This window comes from Pseudorca crassidens, chromosome 1, assembly GCF_039906515.1.
Source record: "Pseudorca crassidens isolate mPseCra1 chromosome 1, mPseCra1.hap1, whole genome shotgun sequence".
In the NCBI taxonomy this organism is placed as follows: Eukaryota; Metazoa; Chordata; class Mammalia; order Artiodactyla; family Delphinidae; genus Pseudorca; species Pseudorca crassidens.
Genome location: NC_090296.1, coordinates 190,680,797 through 190,707,554, shown reverse-complemented (window position 1 = coordinate 190,707,554; position 26,758 = coordinate 190,680,797). Strand labels below are relative to the sequence as shown.

The 26,758-nt window shown below is 42.9% G+C and overlaps 1 protein-coding gene across 8 annotated transcripts in view; it reads left to right on the top strand.

Annotated features, from left to right (window-relative positions):
• Positions 1-26,758, top strand: part of FRMD4A (FERM domain containing 4A) — a 646,084-nt gene that overhangs the window by 417,862 nt on the left and 201,464 nt on the right. For 7 of the 8 annotated variants that reach the window (XM_067703847.1, XM_067703859.1, XM_067703855.1 and 4 more), the window contains one exon: positions 7,748-7,813. In XM_067703847.1, coding sequence (XP_067559948.1) covers positions 7,748-7,813 — 66 coding nt within the window. Of the gene's footprint in view, positions 1-4,183; positions 4,326-7,747; positions 7,814-26,758 lie in introns of those variants that run through there. The other variant, XM_067703871.1, reaches the window with a different exon arrangement.

The window sequence follows — 26,758 nt, the reverse complement described above, 5'->3', positions numbered from 1 at the left end:
ATGGAATATTACTCGGCCATAAAAAGGAACGAAATTGGGTCATTTGTAGAGACGTGGATGGATCTAGAGACTGTCATACAGAGTGAAGTAAGTCAGAAAGAGAAAAACAAATATCGTATATTAATGCATATATGTGGAACCTAGAAAAATGGTACAGATGAACTGGTTTGCAGGGCAGAAATAGAGACACAGATGTAGAGAACAAACGTATGGACACCAGGGGGGAAAGCAGGGCGGGGGATGGGGGGTGGTGGGATGAACTGAGAGATTGGGATTGACATGTATACACTAATATATATAAAATAGATAACTAATAAGAACCTGCTGTATAAAAAAATAAAATAAAATTCAAAAAATAATGCAATTAATGGATTTGGAAAAAAAGACATGTTATTTTCTGTTCTGTAACTTTTTATCTCTTATGAGTGGAAAAGTTATACCTTTAAAGGTCAGAGCCTTGAGAATGGGGTATCCTGTGCACTGCAGGCTGTAGGCAACATTCCTTCAGTGATTAACTTTCAGGAAAAAAAACAATAGGATACGAAGCTTAAAGAAAAAGAGACAGATCCCATATGGAGTCAGATTTGATCTTCCCTGTGACACACCTGCCCACACGGCCCTCTGCTGTCCCCAAGCCCTTAGTACCCACACAACACCACGACTCCTCTTCTTGTGTCACCAGAGAAAACCCAGTTTCCTTTCGCTGGAGGCAGAGACCCGGGCAGCAGCCACCACGGTCTGGTTTCCAAAGATCCTCCAGTGAGACACTGGCCGCACTCATGACCTCATCAAGTGCACACTTGCAGAGCGTCAGGCTTTGAAGAATGCAAGGCTGTTTCCATTCTTTTTTTTTTTTTTTAATATTTATTCATTTAGTTATTTATTTGCTTGTGCCAGGTCTCATTTGCAGCAGGCGGGCTCCTTAGTTGTGGCATGCGAACTCTTAGTTGCGGCATGCACGTGGGATCTAGTTCCCTAACCTGGGATCAAACCCGGGCCCCCTGCATTGGGAGCACGGAGTCTTATCCACTGCGCCACCAGGGAAGTCCCTTCAGTTCTTATATTACGTTCCATTGCCATGTAAATTTGTTTATAATAGGGCCACGCACTTAATCACTTTCATCTGGGTTTTATCAGTTCTGACTGTTCAGCAGCCAAGAACCTCAAGAACATGCCTGTGTGTGTCCTTCTGAACCCAGGAGACTCATAATGAAGACAGAGGTGAAATAACTTGCCAGAGGTCATGGAGCAAAGCTGGGATCAAGTCATTCTCTCTGAATCAGACTTCTGCTGTCTAACACTTGATATCTCCTTTCTTTCCATGAGCATCTTTATTTTAATATGATGTCACTTAGAGACCAAAAAAAGGTAACAAGCTTGAGATAAATCAGACAGAGGGAAAAACCATAGTAAAAATGGACAATATACCTTTAACTTTTTTTAAAGGTTATAAGCAGAGGCCCCTCATGCACTTTTTTTTTTTTAACATCTTTACTGGAGTATAATTGCTTTACAATGGTATGTTAGTTTCTGCTGTATAACAGAGTGAATCAGCTATATATATACATATATCCCCTTATCCCCTCCCTGTTGACCCTCATGCACTTTTATTATAATGTTTGAAATATACATTATAATAACTTATTATATCTGGTATGTCCGTGGTACAGGTTAGGTGTGAGCAGCAGATGGATGAATATTTTTAACAGCTTTTAATTTGCCTGAAATCCTTTCTATCTGTGTAGTCATTTACTGTGGGGTTGACTTTCTTGAGGCCACTGTGAATGTGTGGCATTTATTCGTCCCCTGGATGTGACAGCTTCATAATTACTGCGATTCTGGTATCCTGTGACTTTCTGGTACTTAGGTGAGTCCTTGGGTCCTCATTTATCTGCAGAGGAAACTGAAGTGGAGAGAGGGATGTGACACATTGAGGTGACCCAAACAGCAGAAGCCCCAGCAGTGAGTTTCCCTGGGAACTTGTAGTCATGTCTCTGGAATTTCCTTCCGAGCCACAGAATGGCCTGGGTCAGAGGGCGGATTGTGAGGTGCTGCTGTCATACTTCTGGCATCCCCGGGACACTCCGTGGCTTCATGGACCGTGCTCACAGGACGTGCTCTAAGACTTACGTCTCTAGGTTTGGGCCTTGGCTTGGACACTTCAGAAATCGGAATTTTCTCTTTGATGATAACGTTTTAAAGGGTCAGATTTCGGGTTGTTTGGGGGAGTACTGACAACTCTCCAAAGTGTGTTTTGGAAATGTGAATTCTTGGTTTTGTGCAATTCCAATGAGTCTTTAATATTTCTTATTTTATTGTCCATGAGGTATTATCTCTAAAGTGAATCTGAATCACAGCTTGGTAACTTGTGCAGAGCTATGAACAAGTAGGCACGTGGTAACTAGGAACCTGGCTCTCCTTCCCTCCCTACCCTCACCTCAGCCCCCAGTGTCTTAGTGATAACAGTTCCAGTATAAATTAGTCTCAGGAAGTATTATGGTAACATGCGTTAATTGAATGTACTTCAGTTTTTATTGTTTGAAGTCGTATGTTTTTCTAAGTTTATTACCTGTTACCCTGTTGTCATTTGCACAATTGCATTAGTTTTCTCTGAAAATATTATGAACAGGGGAACTAGGGTTATTTCTTCAGAGTACTTCCTCTTCATGTATATACCATAGTAGATAACACATTTGACAAGGGGCAAGAAAAAGGGGAGAGCGGACATCCAAGAAGTGACTCAAAGAGGGAGAGAGAGGAGGGGGTGATGTGTAGAGAAAAAGGTGATAACGAGAAGCATATTGGAATGGGGTTTACTTAGTTTTGAATTTGAAGAGAAAACATTCCTAATAAAACATATTTTCACATGCTGAACCCTGTACCCCTCCATGTAAAGCTCTTCAGAATCGCCCTTTGGGGGAGTTTGCCATTGCTAGTTAGGTAGTTATTTGTTTTTCGGTGATGCCCTGCAGAGGGGACTCCTCTGTCATACTTGGACAGAACCCCCTTCCGCCGTCAGGAATATGTTAGGCTCTGGTAGATGGAGGCCCTCAAACACCCCGCCTTTCAGATCCTGTGCTCCCTGAATCCTTTCTGGTCTCAGTCGGTCTCCCATGAATTCCTCCTGCAGGGAGAGAAGGTGTGAGACTTCCGGTCTTGAGGTTTCTAACATCTGTGACAATCATAATTCTCATTTGTAAATTAATTCGTTTGATTTGATATGTTAAAATATAGGCAATCTAAGAAGAATTTTCTGAGAACGAAGCTTCTCGAGCTCCATTTCCTATGGCTGACCTCAAAGTGTCCTTCATTTTTCTAGATTAAGTTTCTTTTCTACATTTCTTAACTGAAGAAGAAAAAAGATGTGAAGTCATATTTGGGTAGGGGTGGGGATGGGGACCACCCATAAGCCTATTAACCTAGCACATCAACTGTCTTATTTTTGCCTCTTCGTTCCCGTACATGTTCATGACAATTTTATTGGCTGCCTTTATAGTGCACGTCTCATATTCTACTGTGTTCCCTTAAGCTCGTGTTACAAAGGCATTTCCATGTTTAAATGTAGTTTTCGTGATTCGGTGTGTGTCTTAACAGCAAAGTTGGATAAATGGGGTGGACGCCTCACTTTCAAAATAACACTTTTCTGTGTATCCTTTGGGGTCACAGTGCACTTGGCGGGCTTCTGCTTGGTATGGAATTGTATCGTAACAAGTCGATTTATGGCTGGAGCGGTAGCCAGCTGACATCTGCAAGAAGCCTTGTTCTCCAAAAGCATTTCCTTTGAGGGTGATGCCAGCCCTTCAGTTGTGCCTGAGCAGCTGAAAACAAGAACAAGGAAAGGAGTATTTGTTTACAATTGTTCGTATTCAAAAGAAAATTTCACTGTGCCCTGGAAGCCAGACAGAGCTACAGATGTCCAACCACTCTTTCTCCGTACACACCCAGGACGGCAACCTTCTTCTGAACTGATGACGAGAACAGGCTGCTCCGATCTCCCATCCGTGTAGAACAATAGACAGGTCTCCCTTTTGAGAAAAAAAGCCACAGCTGTGCTGTCAAAAGAAAGTTGTGCTTTCAAAGACATGATGATTCAGAGTTGAGTCTCGGTTCAGACTCACTTCTCTGTGCTGACTTTTCTCGGGGACGGTTTGCCTTCCAAAAGGGAGGCAGCTTGTAAATTTCCTATTAGACTAGGGAGTGTGCTTATAAATTCCTCAGGGCTTAGTAATGAGATTTTGTTGAAGAGAAGAATGAATTGGAAGCTCTTTGGGTAGATCTTAACATCTGGATGCATAGCTACTTCTTTAAACTGCTGAGCAGATGAGGTGAGATCAAGGGAATGGGAATTGTATGTTTCAGATGAAAATGAGAATCTCACGATACACTTTTAGGTATGGGTATGAACTCGGGGTCACGTCACACTTGGCATGCTTGGAAATATTTTGAGAAAATGATAGGCTACCTCTTCTTTATGACTGTTATTAGAACTTTATTTGATACAGTAATGTCTTGGATACCAATTTTCCTTGGTTTTTGTACAGCTTATTAGAACGTGAATAAGTAACTCAAGAACATGAACATGTTTATACCCTTAACCTTTGACAGTAAAAGGAAGTTCAAAACTTTGTGCTTTAAATATGCACAGGACAAGCAGAATTGCTTTCTAAAACTTCCTTAAAATTGTCCCCACCCTTCAGAGAATTTTCTCAAATTCTTAATAAGTGTTTTTGAAGGAATTCCAAAATAATATGCCAGATGGTTGTAGCACTCTCCTTTCTAGAACTCCCTCTCTGTTGATCTTGAGTTCTTCCTAATGAGAACTCAAGTGCTGAATATCTAAAATGTTATCCAGAGTACTTGTGCAGTTGCTGTCAGCTGCCCTATTGAAACTTGAACATTTTGGGTACCCTTTTCTTTCTTTTTTTTTTTTTTTTTTGGCTGCGTTGGGTCTTCGTTGCTGCGCGTGGGCTTTCTTTAGTTGCGGTGAGTGGGGGCTACTCGTCGTTGCAGTGCACGGGCTTCTCATTGCGGGGGCTTCTCTTGTTGCGGAGCATGGGGTCTAGGCGCTCGGGCTTCAGTAGTTGTGGCACGCGGGCTGCAGTAGTTGTGGCTCGCGGGCTCTAGAGCACAGGCTCAGTAGTTGTGGCGCATGGGCTTAGTTGCTCTGCGGCATGTGGGATTTTCCTGGACCAGGGCTCGAACCCGTGTCGCCTGCATTGGCAGACGGCCTGCCTGGGTGCACCCAGACGGAAGCCCTGGGTGCACTTTTTTGGTGAAAGAAAAATTTATACATTTTGGTATGGAAGCATATATTTTTGTGTAATTTATAATTATAGTAGTTTTCTTTGAACTTAGAGGGGTGAATGATTGAGATGAAGCCAATGGATTTTTTTTTTCCAGCAAAGTTTTTTATTTATTTTGTAAAAGTTGTTTTCTTTTTTTAAATTGAGATATAGTTGACTTATAAGATTATATTAAGGCATGCAACATAATGATTCTATATCTGTATATATCGTGACATGATCACCACAGTAAGTCTAGCTAACATCTGTCCCCATATATGTTACAAGATTTTTTTCTTGTGATGAGAACTTTTAATATCTGCTGTCTTAGCAACTCTCAAATATATGACACAGTATTATTCATTGTAGTTAGCATGCTGTACGATACATTCCCAAGTCTTATTTATTTTAACTGGAAGCTTGTACTTTTTGACCGCCTTCCCCAGTTCACACCCGCCCCCCATGTCCATCCCCTGTCTTTGGCAACCACCAGCATGTTCTCTGTATCTAGGGGCTCATGGTTTTTTGGTTTTGTTGTTTGTTTGTTTGTTTTAGATTCCACATATAAGTGAGATCATACAGTATTTGTCTTCTTCTGTCTGACTTATTTCACTGAGCATAATGCCCTCCAAGTCCATCCATGTTGTCACCAATAGCAAGATTTCCTCTTTTTTACAGCTGAATCATATTCTTATGAATCACTGTGAGTGATAATATGACTTGATGGAAGCATGAATAATAATATGACTTCGTTGCCTTCTTCAGGGGAAGGAGAAAGAATTCTCTCGTAGGAGGACACAGCAGCTTTGCACGTGCTGATGGTCAGGGAATGAGCCGGGTTGGGCAACAAGAGAAGAGGCCACCTTCTGCGTGTTTCCTGGAGAAGGCGCTTCCAGGAAGGGACTCTGATGCCCATGTCGTGAGGCAGGGCCGGAATCAGCCCATGTGCATCCTTCCTTTGGATCTGCATGAAGTGGCTGGTAGCTGGGGAAGAAGAAGGTGGCTTCAGTGGGGGCTACCGTCATATAAAAATCCAAGGACCGAAAGGAGTGCTTGGGTCTTCCGGTCCTGGCAGCTGTACCGGGGCAGCTCATGAGCACCAGTTGTTATATTTTCAGGAATTCTGTGCTCCACTTCTAAAACATAGGCATTATTAACACTAAATTATATAAACTTACAGTTAACTAAATTATATTAAAAGCAAGGGTAATAAATACTATAATAACTACATAAATCAATCCGCTTCCTAATTATTTTACAGTCCTTTGCTAGCATCTACACTCTTGAGGTAGTGTGTATCGGTTTTTGTTTTGTTTTGTTTTTAACTTACTAGATTACTGGTTTATTATAAAAGAACAGAACTCAGGAACAGCCAGGTAGAAGAGATGCCTAGGGAAGGTATGGGGAAGGGGCATGCCCTCTCCCAGCGGCATTCTATGTGCAGGTGGCATGTGTTATATCTGTCTGTTAGAAACACTCAGTGTTGTCCTGACAGTAGCTTGAAATCGGAGATGGTGAAGATACTTGGAGCGGCAAGACACCTTTTGGTTGGAGTGGTGGCCAGCTGTGACAGCTACCAGAAGGCTTGCTCTTTAGAGGATTTCCTTTGAGGGTGATACCAGGGCTCCAGCCAATGCTACAGAGTAAAACTCTCTCCTTCCAGAAAGCCAACTGTTAAACACTCACCAGCACCCGCATTGGGCCTGCCCACTCGCTTTTGTGTCTGAGATTGGGGTGCAGAGATGAACAGAGGCTTGTTCAAAGTCCTGCAGCCAATAATCAGCGGGGCTAAGATTTGACTCGGGTCTTCCAGTTCCTGCCAAGATGCTCTTCCTATTACACAGATATGTAAGTGGTGAAAGGTACAAGGGTCGGGGTCAAGTTCAGCTGTGAGCACTTATCTCCAGGGTTCCTGTAACATAAGTGAAAGCTCTGTACGGAGTAGAGTCATAAATGAGGAGAGGGGATGAGTAACACAGAAATCAAATGCAGTTGGCAGCGGGGTGGTCATCTGCTCCCTTTCATCAGTTAGGGGGATAAGTCGAGAGATGCAGAGACCAGGTACTGAACTGTGTCCCTAATGCACGGTGATAAAATTATTGAATGGAAGAATGACTCAAGAATGAAGAACACTCGTCACCACCTGATATTATGGTATAGACGCATTTGCTAGTTTATTTTACATCTCCCCTGTTAGAATGTAAGCTCCATGAGGGCAGGGACCTAGTCTTGTGTGCTGCTATACACCCAGCTCTCAGAACAGTGCTTGGCACACAGAATATGCTCAATAAATACTGTTGAATGAATGAATGACCTAATCCTGCCGCATCTTGGCCTCATATGGCTCCAACTCCCAGGGGAAGCTTTGCCCAGAGGAACGTGCCTGGTGACATCAGCATTGGGGACGCTCTAACCTGTGAAAGGCTGCTAGGCTCTTGGTGACCGTCATTTGTCTTTTTTCTTAGATGACGGAAGGCCGTCGATGTCAAGTACATCTTCTTGATGACCGGAAGCTGGAACTCCTAGTACAGGTAAATGACTTTTGGCCAACTTTCTAAGTCTCTTCTGTGACTGATGCAGTTCAGACTTTGATTCAGCTGAAGGGTGGGTGAGAATATAAACTGTGTTAAAACCTCTGTTAAAATCTGCGAGTGAGGACCGGGGCACACGGTGGTATCTGTGTGTGTGTGTGAGTGCTATTTTTGCTCATTCTGTGTCTTTGTGCGCCACGCCTAAGGCATTCGAGGCCAGATGTAGATCTAACCTATTGTTACAAACCTCTAGAAAAGGAAATTCCACAACTGCCATTAACTAATCTTTCTACGTGGAAGGAGTTAACTATAATATAACCTAGAGAACTCTTGCTACAATTAAGACTGATTTTGTCATCTTCCTGGCTCAGAGGGGATAGAAAACAGTTCGTTGTTTTCAAGTTACGCCTTCATAGATGTGAAGAAAGAAAAACAATCTCCTGGCTCTGTCTTCCCTCTAAGGGCTCAGTAACCCCCGATCCCCTCCCATAGGTCATCACTGCCATCGCTGTTGACCATCTATACGTCAGTTAACGCACAGGAGATCAATCCATTTATCCCCAAACTAAGAACATATCAGTGGCAGAGAAGTCAGAGCAGGAATTAGAATCATAGACCCTGGTTTTGTTCAGCTTCAAAAAATATGTATCATTGTTTTCCTCAAAGCCCTAAAGAATGACGTTGCCAAACTTGATTTAAAGAACTTCTCTCTAAATCTGTTGCTTGCTTCCAGCTTTTCTAACTCGATTTGCTTGATATTCTCCAATGTCTATAAAAATTCTCAGGGCAGTGCCCCTCATCCTCCCTCATATTTTGCCCTGAAGGAGCTACAGTACATCAGGAGGTTGAAATGATGCCCAGACACTCAGATCTCTTACTTGTACTTGCTGCTGGGACTTGAAAATGTTCAAACTGCCAACTTAAAGAGTGAATACTTTTAATAAGATTTCAATTATAAAGGTATTACAAATGCAGTGTAGGGAAGAGAGAAACCGTGGGAAGAAGCTCAAAACCATAACATACTAGTTTGACTACTATTCTCACTTTAGCAGATTTCTTTCCAGCTTTTTTTCATCTTTGTATTTCTTACATGGTTGTAATCATAATGTGTGACTAATTCTCTGTATTTTTTTTTCACTTAACGTCTTTCATCAGCCTTTTCCAAGTTACTGTAAGTTGTCATCTTTGTTCATAGCTGCATAAATTCCAGAAATGGATATTCCGTTAGTATCAAATCATTTACCCGTTTGGGTCCATTGAAGGTTTCTTTACAATTTTTCCACGATTACAAGTAAATGCTGTGATTAATTTATCTACCTGTGTAGGGTTCTTTCACATTTTGGATTACGTCCTTGTTAGATTAGATTCAGAGGATCACATTCATATTAAGAGTTAAAACTTCCGGCTTGGATTTGGAGGGTGGGGCAGTGGACAGGACTGCAAAGTGAGCAAGGTCTCTTCAGTTAGCAGCGTCACTAACTAACAAAGCATTTGGAGCTTTAAATTGTTAAGAAGCATCTTCAGATGCTTAGAGGTGAGTGGTCTGGTGTGTTTTAGTTGCTTTTTTTATACCAACTCTTAGAAAGCAGCCGCTCTCTTAAACAGGAAATAAGACCTCAAGTGGCAGTGAAATGACAATCTGTCGGCCAGCCTGCCCTGGGAAAGTATGATTGGGGGCATCTGAAGTGGACTCGAGTCACAGAAAAGAGATGTAATTACTGATGTGCAGCAGTTTTGGAAAGGTCATCCTCAACCCTTGACCGTCAAGAAAATGTTGAATTAGGCTAAACAAGAGAAGTTCATACTCTTCCCATCCCTTTTTAGAACATGCTTCAAATGTTATTCCCTCTTCCTAGAACACTCCTTCCCATACCCTCACCTCTGTCCCTGGATGGTTTCTGTTAAACTTTCAGTTCACAGCTTAGCAGACACTTCCACCCCCAAGGCTTTCCCCGGCCCCCCTGCCCCTCCCAGGTCTGGGTCTTACTGTTACCAAACCAGACTTGGGTCTACTGTCCTGCATGCAGTAAAGCTGGCTGCTGATACCAAGTTGTGGTGAAGGGAAGTGCAACATTTATTGCAGGCACCAAGCAAGGAGTTTGGGAAGCTAATCTTCACAAGGCCTGAACTCCCAACGGCTTTCAGGGAACGCTTTTTAAAGACAGGATGAGGAAGAGGGTTGCGGGGGGTGTGATCAGCTCATGGACATTCTTCTGATTGGTTGGTGGAGAGGTAGTCGGGAGTCAACATCATCAATCTTCTGCTTCCAACCAGTCTGGGGTCTGCGTGCCTGTGGTCAGCGTACACTTAACTTCTTCCACCTGGTGAGGGGCTTAGTACCTCCAAAACAGCTCAAAGGATATGGTTCAGAATATTATCTGTGACCCTTGAGTCCTTGATTTTGTTTAATGGCTAAACGATTATTATTTTCTCTGGCTTGACTGTTTTCCTTTGTTTTTGCATTTTCTCACTTCTCTGATTAAATTTGCTCTTTGGAACTTGGGGAAGGCGTAGGAGGCTAAAGTTCTTCTATAAACAAGAGGCAGGCAGAGGCCATGGGGTGTCTGTCCGGGAAGGCCCCTGGGGTCCTGCTCAGTGACATTAGCTGTCACCCTTCCCCCTGAGGTTTCCCTCTTGCTGTCACAACTCATCACAACTCACTGCCATTGCCTGTTTACTTCTCAGCGTTTCCCAGAGCCACCAGCAATTTGAGGGCTGGGTCTGTGTCACGATCACTGTGTGTCCCCAGCACTCAGCCCAGTGCCTGGCACATAGGTCACTAAATAAATCCTTGTGGAATGAAAGAATGGGCAAATCCTAAGATACCGTGGAAGTACCTCCCCAAAGGACCAATTGCTCTACAGAGAACCAAAAAAAAAAGAAAAAAGAAAACATGGAAGCAGCCTAATTGTCCATCGATGGAGGAATGGATAAAAAAAAGATGTGGTGCATATATACAATGGAATACTACTCGACCATAAAAAAGAACAAAATAATGCCATTTGCAGCGACATGGATGGACCTAGAGATTGTCACACTGAGTGAAGTAAGTCAGACAGAGAAAGACAAATATATGACATTGCTTGTATGTGGAATCTAAAAAACTGGTACAAATGAACTTATTTACGAAACAGAAATAGAGTCACAGATGTAGAAAACAAATGTATGGTTACCAAGGGTGAAAGGGAGGTGAGGAGGGATAAATTGGGAGATTGGGATTGACATATACACACTACTATATATAAAATAGGTAACTAATAAGGACCTACTGTAACTAGACAACCACAGAGATTATTTCCTGCACCGGTGCAGACCTGGCCACTCTGAATGGAAGCATTTCCCTTCTCTGGGTTACAGAGCACAATGGCGATAATCCCAACATCGAAGGCTTATTATAAAGCCGTTTGAGATTACGTAGTGGAATCTGCACGTCCAAATTCCTGTTGACCTTGAGTAAATCCCCCATTACCTGTACAGGGGAAAGAGCAAAGGTCAGGAGTGCACGTACGGGAATTTGATATTTGAAAGGCTTATCCCTAAATCCACAGGCAGGTCCCTGACACCATGACATTACCATGGAACTCCCTAAGTCCTTAAATTGCACTTAAGGACAGCTGGAACGATGCTATGACACAAGGATGTCATTCGGTAACAAGTCAAGCCTTCAGCTTTGCTCATCCGTTTGGACTTCGTTCAGCTGCATCACACTCCCATCCAACCCGGAGACAATGGCATTTGCGCTGTTGCCCAAAACTGTTTCAATCAATTAGAAGTGTACTCGAAAAAGCCCGCATCAAAATGAGAGAGGCCGCCATCATGTACGTCTCTCAATCAGCCTCTTCTTGACGCTTCCATAACCAGACAAGAGGGCGTCATGCATGTTTTGTATTAAACTGAACTCCTCACGCCTGCTCTGCGTACAGTTATTCCTTTAAAATGACTTTCTTCACTTTTTTTCTGACCTGAATGCGTGTTTAAGGGAGCATTTTGGAAGCAAAGAAAGGGAAATGTGCTTTAGCCTTAGTAAGAGTCATTGCATTAAGATGGAGAAGAATTTCCTGACAGTGAGGGTCGGTCGGTGGAGAACTGGAAGCCATAAACGGGAAGATTCTGGGCCCTTTCTCTTGGGTTTTTTAAAAATAGAATAAATTTTCGCTAGATTGGAATGCCTGAGGTGTGGTCCTTCCTTATTAGGGTCTCTTGAGGCTTATGATACTACATGAGATCCTGTCCTCCAGGAAGAAAGGCCAGTGCAAGAAAAACAGACCTGTTTTTTAAAGCCCTTTCCCAGCACTTTAGATGAGTGGGTATTATGCTCTGTTGGCAGAATTTCTTCCCTTTGATGATAGAGCAAATCAGAGTCCTCTCCATCCCCGCAGCTCTGCCACAGTGGGAGCTGTGATGTGGGGCAGATCCTAGGATTACCGTGTCTCTCTAACCCCATCTCTAAGTGGCCATCGGCAGCACATTGATAACTGTCTACTTCATTAAAATAGAGGAACAAAGTGTCCTGTGATTCTGAGAAACGGAACAAACTTCAACAAGTCAGTGTTTTTCAAGAGAATTAAAGAGAGTAGCTAAACTATTGTTCTCAGTTACATGGTGTCCCTAATCTTGAGAAAACCAGTGGGACGGAAACATCAGGAGAGATTTAAAGCTACACTGCAGAGTACATTGGAGCCCTTGAAATGTGGCCAGTCCCAGTCAAGATGGGCTGTGAGTGTGAAATATGCACCAGATTTTGAAGCTTCATATTTTTTTAAATAAAAGGAAAATATCTTATTAATGATTTTTATATCGATGATTCCATGTTGAAATGATAATATTTGGGGTGAGGTGAAAGAAAATACATAATTAAAATTAATCTCACCTATTTCTTGTTCCTCGTTTCATTTGGCTACTAAAAACGTTACAATTTCCTATTGGCCTCCCATGATATTTCTGTTGGACAGTGATCTTTTTTTTTTTTTTTTTAAATCTTCATTGGAGTATAATTGCTTCACAATACTGTGTCAGTTTCTGTTGTACAACAAAGTGAATCAACCATATGCATACATATATCCCCATATCCCCTCCCTCTTGCGTCTCCCTCCCACCCTCCCTATCCCACCCCTCTAGGTGGTCACAAAGCACCGAGCTGATCTCCCTGTGCTATGCGGCTGCTTCCCACTAGCTATCTATTTTACATTTGGTAGTGTATATATGTCCATGCCACTCTCTCACTTCGTTCCAGTTAACCATTTCCCCTCTCCATGTCCTCAAGTCCATTCTCTGTGTCTTCGTCTTTATTCCTGCCCTGACATTAGGTTCATCAGTACCATTTTTGTTTTTTTAGGATTCCATATATATGCATTAGCATACGGTATTTGTTTTTCTTTCTGACTTACTTCACTCTGTATGACAGACTCTAGGTCCATCCACCTCACTACAAATAACTCAATTTCATTTCTTTTTATGGCTGAGTAATATTCCATTGTATATATGTGCCACATCTTTATCCATTCATCTGTCAGTGGACATTTAGGTTGGTTCCATGTCCTGGCTATTGTAAATAGTGCTGCAGTGAACATTGTGGTACATGTCTCTTTTTGAATTACGGTTTTCTCAGGGTATGTGCCCAGTAGTGGGATTGCTGGGTCGTATGGTAGTTCTATTTTTAGTTTTTTAAGGAACCTCCATACTGTTCTCCATAGTGGTTGTATCAATTTACATTCCCACCAACAGTGCAGGAGGGTTCCCTTTTCACCACACCCTTTCCAACATTTATTGTTTCTAGATTTTTTGATAATGGCCGTTCTGACCGGTGTGAGGTAATACCTCATCGTAGTCGTGATTTGTATTTCTCTAATAATTAGTGATGTTGAGCATCTTTTCATGTGCCTCTTGGCCATCTGTATGTCTTCTTTGGTGAAATTTCTATTTAGCTCTTCCACCTATTTTTTAATTGGATTATTTGTTTTTTTGATATTGAGCTCCATGAGCTGTTTGTATATTTTGGAGATTAATCCTTTGTCCGTTGTTTCATTTGCAAATATTTTCCCCCATTCTGAGGGTTGTCTTTTCATCTTGTTTATGGTTTCCTTTGCTGTGCAAAAGCTTTTAAGTTTCAGTTGTTCAGGTTTTAAGGTCCTATTTGTTTATTTTTATTTTCATTACTCTAGGAGGTGGGTCAAAAAAGATCTTGCTGTGGCTTATGTCAAAACATAGGATTGGTTTTCCTATGTTTTCCTCTAAGAGTTTTATAGTGTCTGGTCTTACATTTAGGTCTTTAATCCATTTTTAGTTTATTTTTGTGTATGGTGTTAGGGAGTGTTCTAATTTCATTCTTTTACATGTAGCTGTCCAGTTTTCGCAGCACCACTTATTGAAGAGGCTGTCTCTTCTCCATTGTATGGTCTTGCGTCCTTTGTCGTAAATTAGGTGCCCATATGTGTGTGGGTTTATCTCTGGGCTTTCTATCCCGTTGCATTGATCAATATTTCTGTTTTTGTGCCAGTACCTTACTGTCTTGATTACTGTAGCTTTGTAGTGCAGTTTGAAGTTGGGGAGCCTGATTCCTCCAGCTCCATTTTTCTTTCTCAAGATTGCTTTAGCTATTCGGGGTCTTTTGGGTTTCCATAAAAATTGTGAAATTTTTTGTTCTAATCCTGTGAAGAATGCCACTGGTAGTTTGATAGGAATTGCATTGAATCTGTAGATTGCTTTGGGTAGTATAGTCATTGTCACAATATTGATTCTTCCAATCCAAGAACATGGTATATTTCTCCATCTGTTTATGTCATCTTTGATTTCTTTCATCAGTGTTTTATAGTTTTCTGAGTACAAGTCTTTTGCCTCCTTTGGTAGGTTTATTCCTAGGTATTTTATTCTTTTTGTTGCAATGGTAAGTGGGATTGTTTCCTTAATTTCTCTTTCTGATTTTTCGTTGTTAGAATATAGGAATGCCAGAGATTTCTGTGCATTAATTTTGTATCCTGCAACCTTACCGAATTCATTGTTTGGTTCTAGTAGTTTTCTGGTAGCATCTTTAGGATTTTCTATATATAGTATAATGCCATCTGCAAACAGTGAAATTTTTACTTCTTCTTTTCCAATTTGTATTTCTTTTCCTTCTCTGATTTCCATGGCTAGGACTTCCAAAATTATGTTGAATAAGAGTGGCAAGAGTGGCCATCCTTATCTTTTTCCTGATCTTAGAGGAAATACTTTCAGTTTTTCACCATTGAGTATGATGTTGGCTGTGGGTTTGTCATATATGGCCTTTATTATGTTGAGGTAGTTTCCCTTTATGCCCATTTTCTGGAGAGTTTTTATCATAAGTGATTGTTGAATTTTGTCGAAAGCTTTTTCTGCACTTATTGAGATGATCATATGGTTTTTCTCCTTCAATTTGTTAATATGGTGTATCACATTGATTGATTTGCGTATATTGACGAATCCTTGCATCCCTGGGATAAATCCCACTTGATCATGGTGTATGATCCTTTTAATGTGCTGTTGGATTCTGTTTGCTAGTATTTTTTGTTCAGGATTTTTGCATCTATGTTCATCAGTGATATTGGTCTATAATTTTCTTTTTTTGTGATATCTTTTTCTGATTTTGGTATCAGGGTGATGGTGACTTCATAGAGTGAATTTAGGAGTGTTTCCCCCTCTGCAGTTTTTTGGAAGAGTTTGAGAAGGATTGGTGTTAGCTCTTCACTAAATGTTTGATAGTATTCGCCTGTGAAGCCATCTGGTCCTGGACTTTTGTTTGTTGGAAGATTTTTAATTGCAGTTTCAATTTCATTACCTGTGATAGGTCTGTTTATATTTTCTAATTCTTCCTGGTTCAGTCTTAGAAAAGTGTACGTATCCAAGAATTTTTCCATTTCTTCGTGGTTGTCCATTTTATTGACATATATTGTTTGTAGTAGTCTCTTATAATCCTTTGTATTTCTGTGGTGTCAGTTGTGATTTCTCCTTTTTCATTTCTAATTTTATTGATTTGCGTCCTCTCCCTTTTTTTCTTGATGAGTCTGGCTAAGGGTTTATCAATTTTGTTTATCTTCTCAAAGAACCAGCTTTTAGTTTTATTGATCTTTGCTATGGTTTTCTTTGTTTCTATTTCATTTATATCTGCTCTGATCTTTATGATTTCTTTCCTTCTACTGACTTTGGGTTTTCTCTATTCTTCTTTCTCTAGTTGCTTTAGGTGTAGGGTTAGATTGGTTATTTGAGATATTTCTTGTTTCTTGAGGTGAGATTGAATTGCTATAAACTTCCCTCTTAGAACTGCTTTTGCTGCGTCCCATAGATTTTGGGTCATCGTGTTTTCATTGTCATTTGTTTCTGTGTACTTTTTATTTCTTCTTTGATTTCTTCAGTGATCTCTTGGTTATTTAGTAGCACACTGTTTAGCCTCCATGTATTTGTGTTTTTTACAGGTTTTTTCCTCTAATTGATTTCCAATCTCATAGCATTGTGGTCAGAAAAGATGCTTGATACAATTTCAATTTTCTTAAATTTTCCCAGGCTTGATTTGTGACCCAAGATGTGATCTGTCCTAGAGAATGTTCCACATGCACTTGAGAAGAAAGTGCATTCTGCCACTTTCGGGTGGAATGTTCTATAAATGTCAATTAAAACTATTTGGTCTGTTGTGTCATTTAAAGTTTGTGTTTCCTTATTTATTTTCTGTTTGGATGATCTGTCCATTGGTGTAAGTGGCGTGTTAAATTCCCCTACTATATTATTGTGTTACTGTTGATTTCCCCTTTCATGGTTGTTAGCATTTGCCTTATGTATTGAGGTGCTCCTACATTGCATGCGTAAACATTTATAATTATTATATCTTCTTGGATTGATCTCTTGATCATTATGTAGTGTCCTTCCTTGTCTCTTGTAACAGTCTTTATTTTAAAGTCTATTTTATCTGATATGAGTATTGCTACTCCAGCTTTCTTTTGATTTCCATTTGCATGGAATATCTTTTTCCATTCCCTCACTTTCAGTCTCTGTGTGTTCCTAGGTCTGAAGTGGGTCTCTTGTAGACAGCATATATATGGGTCTTGTTTTTGTATCCATTCAGCCAGGCTGTGTCTTTTGGTTGGGGCATTTAATCCATTTACATTCAAGGTTATTATTGCTATGTATGTTCCTATTACCATTTTCTTAATTGTTTTTGGTTTGTTTTTGTGGGTCTTCTTCTTCTCTTGTGTTTCCCACCTAAAGAAGTGTCTTTAGCATTTGCTGTAAAGCTGGTTTGGTGGTGCTGAATTCCCTTAGCTTTTGCTTGTCTGTAAAGCTTTTGATTTCTCCATCGAATCTGAGTGAGATCCTTGCTGGCTAGAGTAATGTTGGTTGTAGGTTTTTCTCTTTCATCACTTTAAGTATATCCTGCCGCTCCCTCTGGTCTGCAGTTTCTGCTGAAAAGTCAGCTGATAACCTTATGGGGATTCCTTTTTACGTATTTTTTGTTTTTCTCTTGCTGCTTTTAGTATTTTTTCTTTGAATTTAATTTTTATTAGTTTGATTAATATGTGTCTTCATGTGTTTCTCCTAGGGTTTACCCTGTATGGGACTCTCTGTTTTTCCTGGACTTGGATGACTTTTTCCTGGACTTGGATGACTATTTCCTTTCCCATGTTAGGGAAGTTTTCCACTATAATCTCTTCAAATATTTTCTCAGACCCTTTCTTTTTCTCTTCTTCTTCTGGGACCCCTATAATACGGATGTTGGTACGTTTAGTGTTGTCTCAGACGTCTCTGAGATTGTCTTCAATTCTTTTCATTCTTTTATCTTTATTCTGTTCCTCGGTAGTTATTGCCACCATTTTGTCTTCCAGCTCACTTATTTGTTCTTCTGCCTCAGTTATTCTGTTATTGATTCCTTCTAGTATATTTCTCATTTCAGTTATTTTGTTGTTCATCTCTGTTTGTTCTTTAGTTCTTCTAGATATTTGTTAAACATTTCTTGTATTTTCTCATTCTGTTTCTGAGATTCTGGATCATCTTTACTATCATTACTCTAAATTCTTTTTCAGGTAGATTGCCTATTTCCTCTTCATTTATTTGATCTTGTAGGATTTTATGTTGCTCCTTCATCTGACATATTTTTTTGCTGTCTCCTTTTTTTTTTTTTTTTTTTTTGATGAGTGGGATTGTATTCCTGTCTTACTGGTTGTTTGGCCTGAGACTTCCAACACTGGAGTTTGTAGGCTGTTGGGTAGAGCTAGGTCGTGGTGCCGAGATGAGGACCTCCGGGAGACCTCACTCTGATGAATGTTCCCTGGGGTCTGAGGTTCTCTGTTAGTCCAGTGGTTCGGACTCAGAGCTCCCACCGCAGGAGCTTTGGCCTGACCCCTGGCTCGTGAAACAGGATCCCGCCAGCCACAGAGGGCAGCAAAAAAATAAAATAAAAAAAAAAGAACAATAACAAAGTAGAAAATAAAATTAGACTAGGAAACTAACAGATATGTTAGAAAGAATATAAGAATCAACAACCGGAAGGTAAAACAGAACCATAATAGTTAAAAAAACAAAGGTGGAAAAGACCGTGGCTGTGGAGGGCGGGGCCTAAGCAGGGGTGGTGGGTGGGGCCTATGCTTACAACCCACAGGACTGGAAAAGGCCCTGGGCGGGTGTGGAGGGTGGAGCTTAGGCTCAATGGACCAGAGGGGCCCCGGCTTGCCTCCTGCCTCTGGTCTCAGAGGGCAGGAAAGGCCCTCCACTCCTCTCCCCCTCCTCCTGTCCTGGAGGGCCCCTCCCAACTGCCTCTCCTGCTCTCCTCCACCCCCCCACCCCCACCTCCCTCCTATGTCCCCAGGTCCCATGTGGCCTGTGGGGGGACAGGGTTGGAGGGCAGGACACCCAGCCTGGGAGCCCAGCAGTCTTCCCCGGCCTGAGTGGGTGGGGCAAACGCCCTCTGCTTCTCTCCTGGAGGGCCCCTCCCACCTGCCCCTCCTGTTCTCCCCCGGCCTCCTGCCTATGCCCCCAGGACCACTGCAGCCCAGAGGGGACCACTGAGGGCCTAGGACCTGGCCCGAGAGCCAGGCAGACTTCCCCGGCCGATTGGGTAGGGGATACGCTGGGTGCACTCTCCCCTGATCTGAGCCCCTGAGGGTCTTTCCAGCCTTGGGAACCCCTCCCCCCTCTCAGCCACCCCTCAGGGGCTCTGGTCCTGTCCGGCCTCCACTTCTCCTCCCCGCTCAGTCCCCCCATGTCCTGCAGCTTCGCTTGGGGCTTCCTCCCATCTCCTTGGGTGTCGAGGTCCCCCACCAGCGTCTGGCAGGTGCCCTAGTTGTAGGGAGACCTGAACTCCATGTCTTCCCACACCACCATCTTGACTCCTCCCCATTTCTCCAGTTTTTCAGCAATCTTTGAAGGATTAAGAGTAGATCATTTAAGTAAAAGAAAAAATTATGACCCTAATAGACTTAAGGTTATCCAGATTTCCTACTGGATGTCCTCCACAATAATGCTGGGACTTTACAGTTCTTCACAGTAGAGTTTCTCTGGAGCGTATCTCATTTAATCTCCACATTAACTGTGTAAAGAAGATGCTAACTCAGGTGAGGAAACAGAAATTCAGAAAGGTCGATTAACTTGCTCAAGGTCACAGAGTAGTGTATGCAGCTGGAACATTGATCCTCTGATGTCTCAGCCTGTTCTCTTTCACTGCACAAGTAAGAAGTATATACGATAAATATCTGAGATGTGAGGTAGTTCGTGTATAATGTGGCTGCCATGTTGGCCCCAACACCAGCTTCATAAATTACTGGAATTAAAGACTTAAAACCTCATCTCAGGTCGAGAACTGAAGACAGGCTTCCCTGGGTCATTTCGTCTGTTTGAACTCAGTTTCTAATCGATATAGTGAAGATGTACAGATTTGACACATGACGAAGAGTTTCTGCATCGTGTTGAAGCCTGAGGGTATCAGGTGTGGAAGACACTTAGGCAGCAGCAGATTAAATAATTCTTGCCTTGTCATCACTTTTCTCTGCCTGACAAAGATGCTAGTGATACTGGCTTAAAGGTTAAGTAAGTTAATATGAGCTCTGAATAAAGCAGCACTGAAGGCAGAGTAAATATTCTTACCTATAATGGGCTTAAAAAATACAAGCTGGATATGACTTTTTTAGAAAACCTGGAGCTCTGTTAGTGCTGCGTGGAATAAGTGAACAGCCCTGGGTTCTCTGCATGGGCACACATACCCACATACACAGGCAGATACGCTCACCCCCCCATCCTCAGCTACTTCCGTGGTTTATCACGTTCTTCTGTAAAAATACAAAGGATTGTTCTCTACCAAGGAAGCCAGGAATTCCCCCAGAACACACTTTGCCAAGAGAAGAAATATACAGAGTTGATTCTGTATCTTCTCCACCGAGAAGGGTGGTCTGCTCCACCCGCTGGCCCATCTGCTGAAGCGTGAGCTGCCTCGGCCATCTGCTCCTGTCTGGTCTGAAGTCACCAGGAGGTACAGCCTCAGCCAGTGGTGGGAAGCCCTGTGCAGAAGCTGGGAGCAGACCGAGGGCCCGGGGTGTGATGAACCTTTTGTCCGGGACCTCCCAGGCCACCAGCCCACCTCATAAAACGAGCCAGAGGGGGAGTCAAGCAGCACTGCTTTGGGCTGACCTCAGACGTCACCGTGATCGCCGTCACCATTTGTCAAGCTTCTCGCTGCAAAGCTGGGCACTCCCCCAAATGAGCCAGACAGATGTCTTTCCAGCCCCTGGGGGTGGCTGATAATATGTAATCTTAAAGGCACATGGTGAAGCAAATAGATGTTAAAGTATAGATTGAGGTGGCGAACATAATGGTACGGAATGGTCACTCTGCATGGAATCAAAAGCTCATTTAGTGGCTTGGAGAAATAAGAAATAGTCCTTAAAGTACACCCTTGGGAGCCACAAGCAGCTCACGAGTTTCCGCCTTTGGCAAGAAGAGGGCGGGACCTGTACCTCCTCCCTTCTGCATCAAGGACCTTTCTGGAAAAGTTGGTGAACTCTGCTGTGCTTGACAACAAAGGAGAATCCCAGTCTCCTGGCGGGGCTGTGACAGAGGAGGGTCAGGATACGGCAGATTGATGCAGTCATCCAGGGACCCCACCCAGACACGCATCCCAACATACGTGCGCACACAGCTCCAGGAGCAGACAGCTCAGCCGGCCACAGGGCGAGGAGGGGAAGCCATCTCCCAGGCAGTTGGGGTCCAGGCTCTGGTTGCCTAGCGGTATCCCCTTCTTTGCCCCCCTCCCCTACCTTACCCTCCTTCCATGCCCACCCCTCCGTTTCTGTGCCCCGTTCTCCCTTGATGTTAATTTTAACCAGCCTTTAAATGTACTGCTTGGAACGATTGAAACGGCCAATATTTGGCTGACTTTGTTATGCCGAAAGGACAGCTTTATGGGATTGTGTGGAGGACGAGAAAGGAACTTTTAAGAGAGGAAGACAGTGCATCTCCTCCCCTCCCAGGAGCGAGCCTCTGGAAAGTTGACATTGTGGCTTTGTTTTGTGTGTGTGTGTTACTGCTGAGTTATTTGTTTCTTTGATCCCTTTACAAACTCGTTTCCACCAACTCTCTAAGGTAGCACCAGGCAGTGTTGGCAGAAAGGAGCCTTGGGAGACGGGTGGCAACTGTGGGCTGCTGGTTTAGCGTCTCTGCTCAAGAGGGATGAGAAAGCGAGTGATAAAGACGAGCTTAACGCACGGTGCAGGTCAGCAAAATGTGAATAATTGTGTTTATAAAACCCACGCACATGCGTACCCACTGCCCTCACCCTCACCCCATCCCCCAAGAGAGTGTGGAGATGGAGAGAGGGCTGGCCACCTGGGAAGGGTGACTTCACGGGAATCGGGGCGTTAACAAATCTGGGTGTTGTTTTGTTTTTCCGCCGCTAACTCACAGATTGACTTTTGGCACATGGCTCATTTCAAGTACTTGCGCATTTGGTGAATCTCTATTATTCATCTTTCCCTATGCTACGCAGATCTCAGCGTGCCTCCCTCTGGGGCAGGAGGTCACGTCTAGAGGTGAGAAATGATTATTCGGGCTGTACGACTTTTTACACATCCAGGGGTGGGTGTTCTTAATTCTAAAACGGGCTGCATGTTCTCACGACTTGCTCCCCAGTGACTGCGACAGCCCCCCTTTCTCTGTGCAGTGATACCAAGGGCACCCTGTCCTCCATAATAAGGAGAGGGTGCAGGAGGATTCGGGGGACAGAGCTATGCATTCTGGCAGCCTTTGCTGCAACTTGTCCCATCTGGCCCAGAGATGGACGGAAGGGAGGGAGATGGGGGAAGCGATCGCCTCTCCTGGGAAACACGGTGTGATCCGTATCAGAGGTGGTGGAGAAGGAATCGGAGGTCTGGGGACATATCAGCTGCTCTGTGCTTTCCCCTGCCTCTTCCGCCGCTGTGGCCCTGCCTCAGAGCCCTTGAATCTCTCTGCTGTCCAGTTTCCTCACTTGCCCAGCAAAGACCTAACAATTTAGCTGTCAAACAACACAGAAGATTTCCAAGTCTTTCCAAAGCCCCCATCTCACACCTCAGCCACCTCCTAGGTACAGGCAGACTGCGGAGATATTGCAGGTTTTGTTCCAGGGACTGCAAGAAAGCAAGTTGCACAGTGTTTCGTCTTTCTCTGTCTGACTTATTGCACTATGCATAGTACCCTCCAGGTCCATCCGTGTTGTTGCAAAAATTTTTTCATTCTTTTTTATGGCTGAGTAATATTACTTTGTGTGTATGTGTGTGTGTGTGTGTGTGTGTGTGTGTCATGACTTCTTTTTTTAAAATTTATCTTATTGAAGTATAGTTGATTTACAATGTGTTAATTTCTACTGTACAGCAAAGTGATTCAGTTATGCATAGATATATATTCTTTTCCATTATGGTTTATTACAGGTTACTGAATATAGTTCTCTGTGCTGTACAGTAGGACCTTGTTGTCTATCCATTCTCTATATAAATGCTTACATCTACTAACCCCAAACTCCCACTCCATCCCTCCACCACACCCTCTCCCCCTTGACAACCACAAGTCTGTTGTCTATGTCTGTGAGTCTGTTTCTGTTTCATAGATAAGTTCATTTGTATCATATTTTAGATTTCACACGTAAGTGATATCATACGGTATTTGTCTTTCTCTGTCTGACTTATTTCACTAAGCATAATACTCTCCAGGTCCATCCATGTTGTTGCAGATGGCAGAATTTCATTCTTTTTATGGCTGAGTAATATTCCTCTGTGTGTGTGTGTGTGTGTGTGTGTGTGTGTGTGTGTCGTGATTTTTTTATCCATTCATCTGTTGATGGTCACTTGAGTTGCTTCCATTATCTTGGCAATTGTAAATAATGCTGCTATGAACACTGGGGTGCATATATCTTTTCAACTTAGTGATTTCATTTTCTTCAGATACATACCCCGGAGTGGGACTGCTGGATCCTATGGTAGCTCCATTTTTAGTTTTTTGAGGAACCTCTATACTGTTCTCCACAGTGACTGCACCAAATGGCGTTCCCACCAGCAGTGGTACCAGGGTTCACTCTTCTCCACACCCTCGCCAACATTTATCATTTGTTGTCTTTTTGATGATAGCCCCTCTATAAAAACATCGAATCACTATGTTGTATGCCTGAAACTAATATAATATTATAAATCAGCTATACTTCAGTTTTAAAAATTACATTTACACTAGTCTATTGTGTACAATAGCATTGTCTAAAAAAATGATGTACGTAGTTTCATTTAAAAACACTTTACTGCAAATACAACACTGTAAAGCAACTATACTTCAATAAAAAAATACCTTATTGCTAAAAAATGCTAACCCTCACCTGAGCCTTCAACAAGTCATAATCTCTGCTGGTGGAAAGGTCTTGCTGACTGATCAAGGTGGTGGTAGCTGCAGACCAGCTGTGGCCATTTCTTAAAATAAGACAGCAGTGAATCTTGTCACATCAGTTAGTTGGCTCTTCCTTCACGAGCTGTTTCTCTGGAGCATACAATGCTGTTTGATGGCATGTCACCCACAGTAGCACTTCGTCCAAAATTGGAGGCAGTCTTCTCAAACCCTGCCGCTGCTTTATCAACTAGGCTTACGTCATATTCTAAATCCTTTACTGTCATCTCGACCACCTTCACAGCATCTTCACCAGGAGTAGCTTCCATCTTAAGAAACCACTTTCTTTGCTCATCCATAAGAAGCACCTCCTCATCCATTAAAGTTTTATCACGAGATTGCAGCAATTCAGTCACATCTTCAGGCTCCACTTCTTTTTTTTTTCTTTTTTTGCGGTACGCGGGCCTCTCACTGCTGTGGCCTCTCCCGTTGCGGAGCACAGGCTCAGCGGCCGTGGCTCACGGGCGCAGCTGCTCCGCGGCATGTGGGATCTTCCCAGACCGGGGCACGAACCCGTGTCCCCTGCATCGGCAGGCAGACTCTCAACCACTGCGCCACTAGGGAAGCCCCCAGGCTCCACTTCTAATTCTAGTTCTCTTGGGGTTTCCACCATATCTGCACTTACAAGAGTGACGTCAAAGATAAATACAATGAATAATGAAAAGTTTTGAAATATCATGAGAATTACCAAAATGCGACATGGAGACATGAAGTGAGCGAATACTGTTGGAAAAATGGGTCTGATAGAGTTGCTCAATTCAGGGTTGCCACAGACCTTCAGTTTGTAAAAAACAAAACAAAACAAAAACAGAATATCTGCAAAGTGCAATAAACTGATGTGCAGTGAAACAAGTTTTGCTCTGTGTGGAAGTGGTCATCTAAGTGGCAGCTCCAGCTCCACAGACCAGCCCCAGCACCTTCCATGCTCCTCTTGAAATCCAGGTCATCTTTTCCTTGCACCTGCTTTAAAGGTGAGCCCACCGTTCTCCAAGGCAACCAAGCTTAGGAACCCAGCCTCCTTTTTTGCCTTATTCCTCAACGCTTTTCCTTTCCTGAAGTCTTGCCACGTTTTTCCCTCTTAAGGAAATACCTTCCTTCTCCAGTTCTGCCGTCACCCTTGTGGATTTGCCATCGCCAGCATGCTCCTTGTCACCCTCTGTTTGCTCTGGTCCTGTCGTAGCCTCCTTGCTCACCTCCGTAATTCCATCCCAGTTTGTCCTGCACATCACACCCAGGTTATTCTTTCTGAACTACTGCTTTGTAACATATCTCTGCCCAGAAGCCTTCAGTCGTCCATCCTGTTTGAATTCTTCTGTCGGACTCTTACTTCCCTGCATAACCTGACTTTGTCAAGAGCAGTGTATTAAAGAGATGAAGGGTGTCATTTTGCCCCAAACTGCCTCTTCCACTGGGTGTGCCCTGTGGTGTCGTAGGTGCTACCCTTAGGCCAGCAGAGCTGGGGTCCTAAACTTTACCATCGCAGGCAGTTGTATGTATAGTGATGGACAGGCGCAGCCACGTGACCTGAGTCTAGTCTTTTAGACCAATGGTTCTCAAGCTGCTTTTAGTTCCAAAATCCTTTGTCCAAATTCATCCAAATGGAGGAAGTCTGAACCTCTCCGGCTTGTTCCTTACGCCTGATAAGGATTCCCCTGAGGGGGTCTCCGCAGACCCCTTGGGGTTTGGAAATCAGTATTCTAGATAGAAACCAGCAGATGGAAAATATAAGTGACCTTTGCTTTATGCAAATGAACACGTTCCTGAACAGTTCAATCTTTAATCGCGTAAGCCAATTTTTAAATGCTTTGGGAAATTTTATAGCTTAGAGATTCATCATCACATGAGCTAACTGAGTACTTCTTTCTGTACCAGACTGTTCTAAGTGTTTCCTATAAGCTGAATCATCAGATGATAATTAGCTCCATTATTCTTCCCATGGTTCAGATGAGGAAATTTCGGCACAGAGCAGTTAAGTAATTTATTCAGGGTGGCACAGCAGGGAAAGAGTAGATATCTGATTCAAAATCAGGCCGTCTGGCTCTGAGGAAGGGCCGCTTGTCACCAGTACACTGAACGTACGGGCTCTGGGGCCAGATGGCCTGGCTTCAAAACCTGGCTGGAATTCAAAACAGTCAAGGTGCCGAAGTTACCGGCTTAACAGTCAGTAGCTCCATCACGTTGGTCAATCGTCCAGCCTCTTTAAGCTTCAGTTTCCTTAATAGTAACCTGGGAATCATAACTGCCTCCAGTCCTCCTGCTATAATTTCGTCTGTAAATTGATACTAGAACCCGTCTCATAGAGTTGTGATTAGGATTCAATGAATTAGAACATGTAACATGCTCAGAAGACTTCCTGGCACATCACGGGCCATCAGATGCCCAGGCTGGACCACTTAGTAACTGTGGTAACCCGGGCAAGCCACTTGCTTTGCCACCTTTCTGTAAAATGGGTATGTTAACTACCTCGGCCTTTGGGGAAATGCTACGTAATTTGTGGTGTTATTATGCCTAGGAAGTAATTGGTCTTCCTTATGACTCTGTACAAGGCTTTATGGAGTATTTCTAGAGTTCAGTGCAAATTCACTTGACAAGTGATGGGGTTGAGTGTTGATCAAAAATGTCTTAATTGCTTAACCTTTTAGGCTTCCCAGCACATTGTCCCCCGATCTTTTTATGAACACTGGTTATCACTTCTAATCCTTCCAATGTCATATACAGCTCATATGACAAGGTCGTAGAGGACAGGCAGGATATCAGTGGACATGTAACCATGCCGAGTACTGACAAGCATCTAGCTGAGTGAATTCAGTTGTGACTTCCAATTATGTCAAAGCATGCTAATCACTCGTCGTTCTGGGGGATAAAATAGGAAAAAAATGATTTTGATGGTTGCAGCCTGGTGTCTTATAAATGTCCCTATCCATAATACTTTACATTTAAAATGATCTTGAAGCATAATTATATATGAACGGCTGTGACATGTGGGAGTGTAAAAACCGAAGGCATACGCTACGCCTCATGAGCAAGTTAGTGATTGGTCTCCCAGCTCATGAT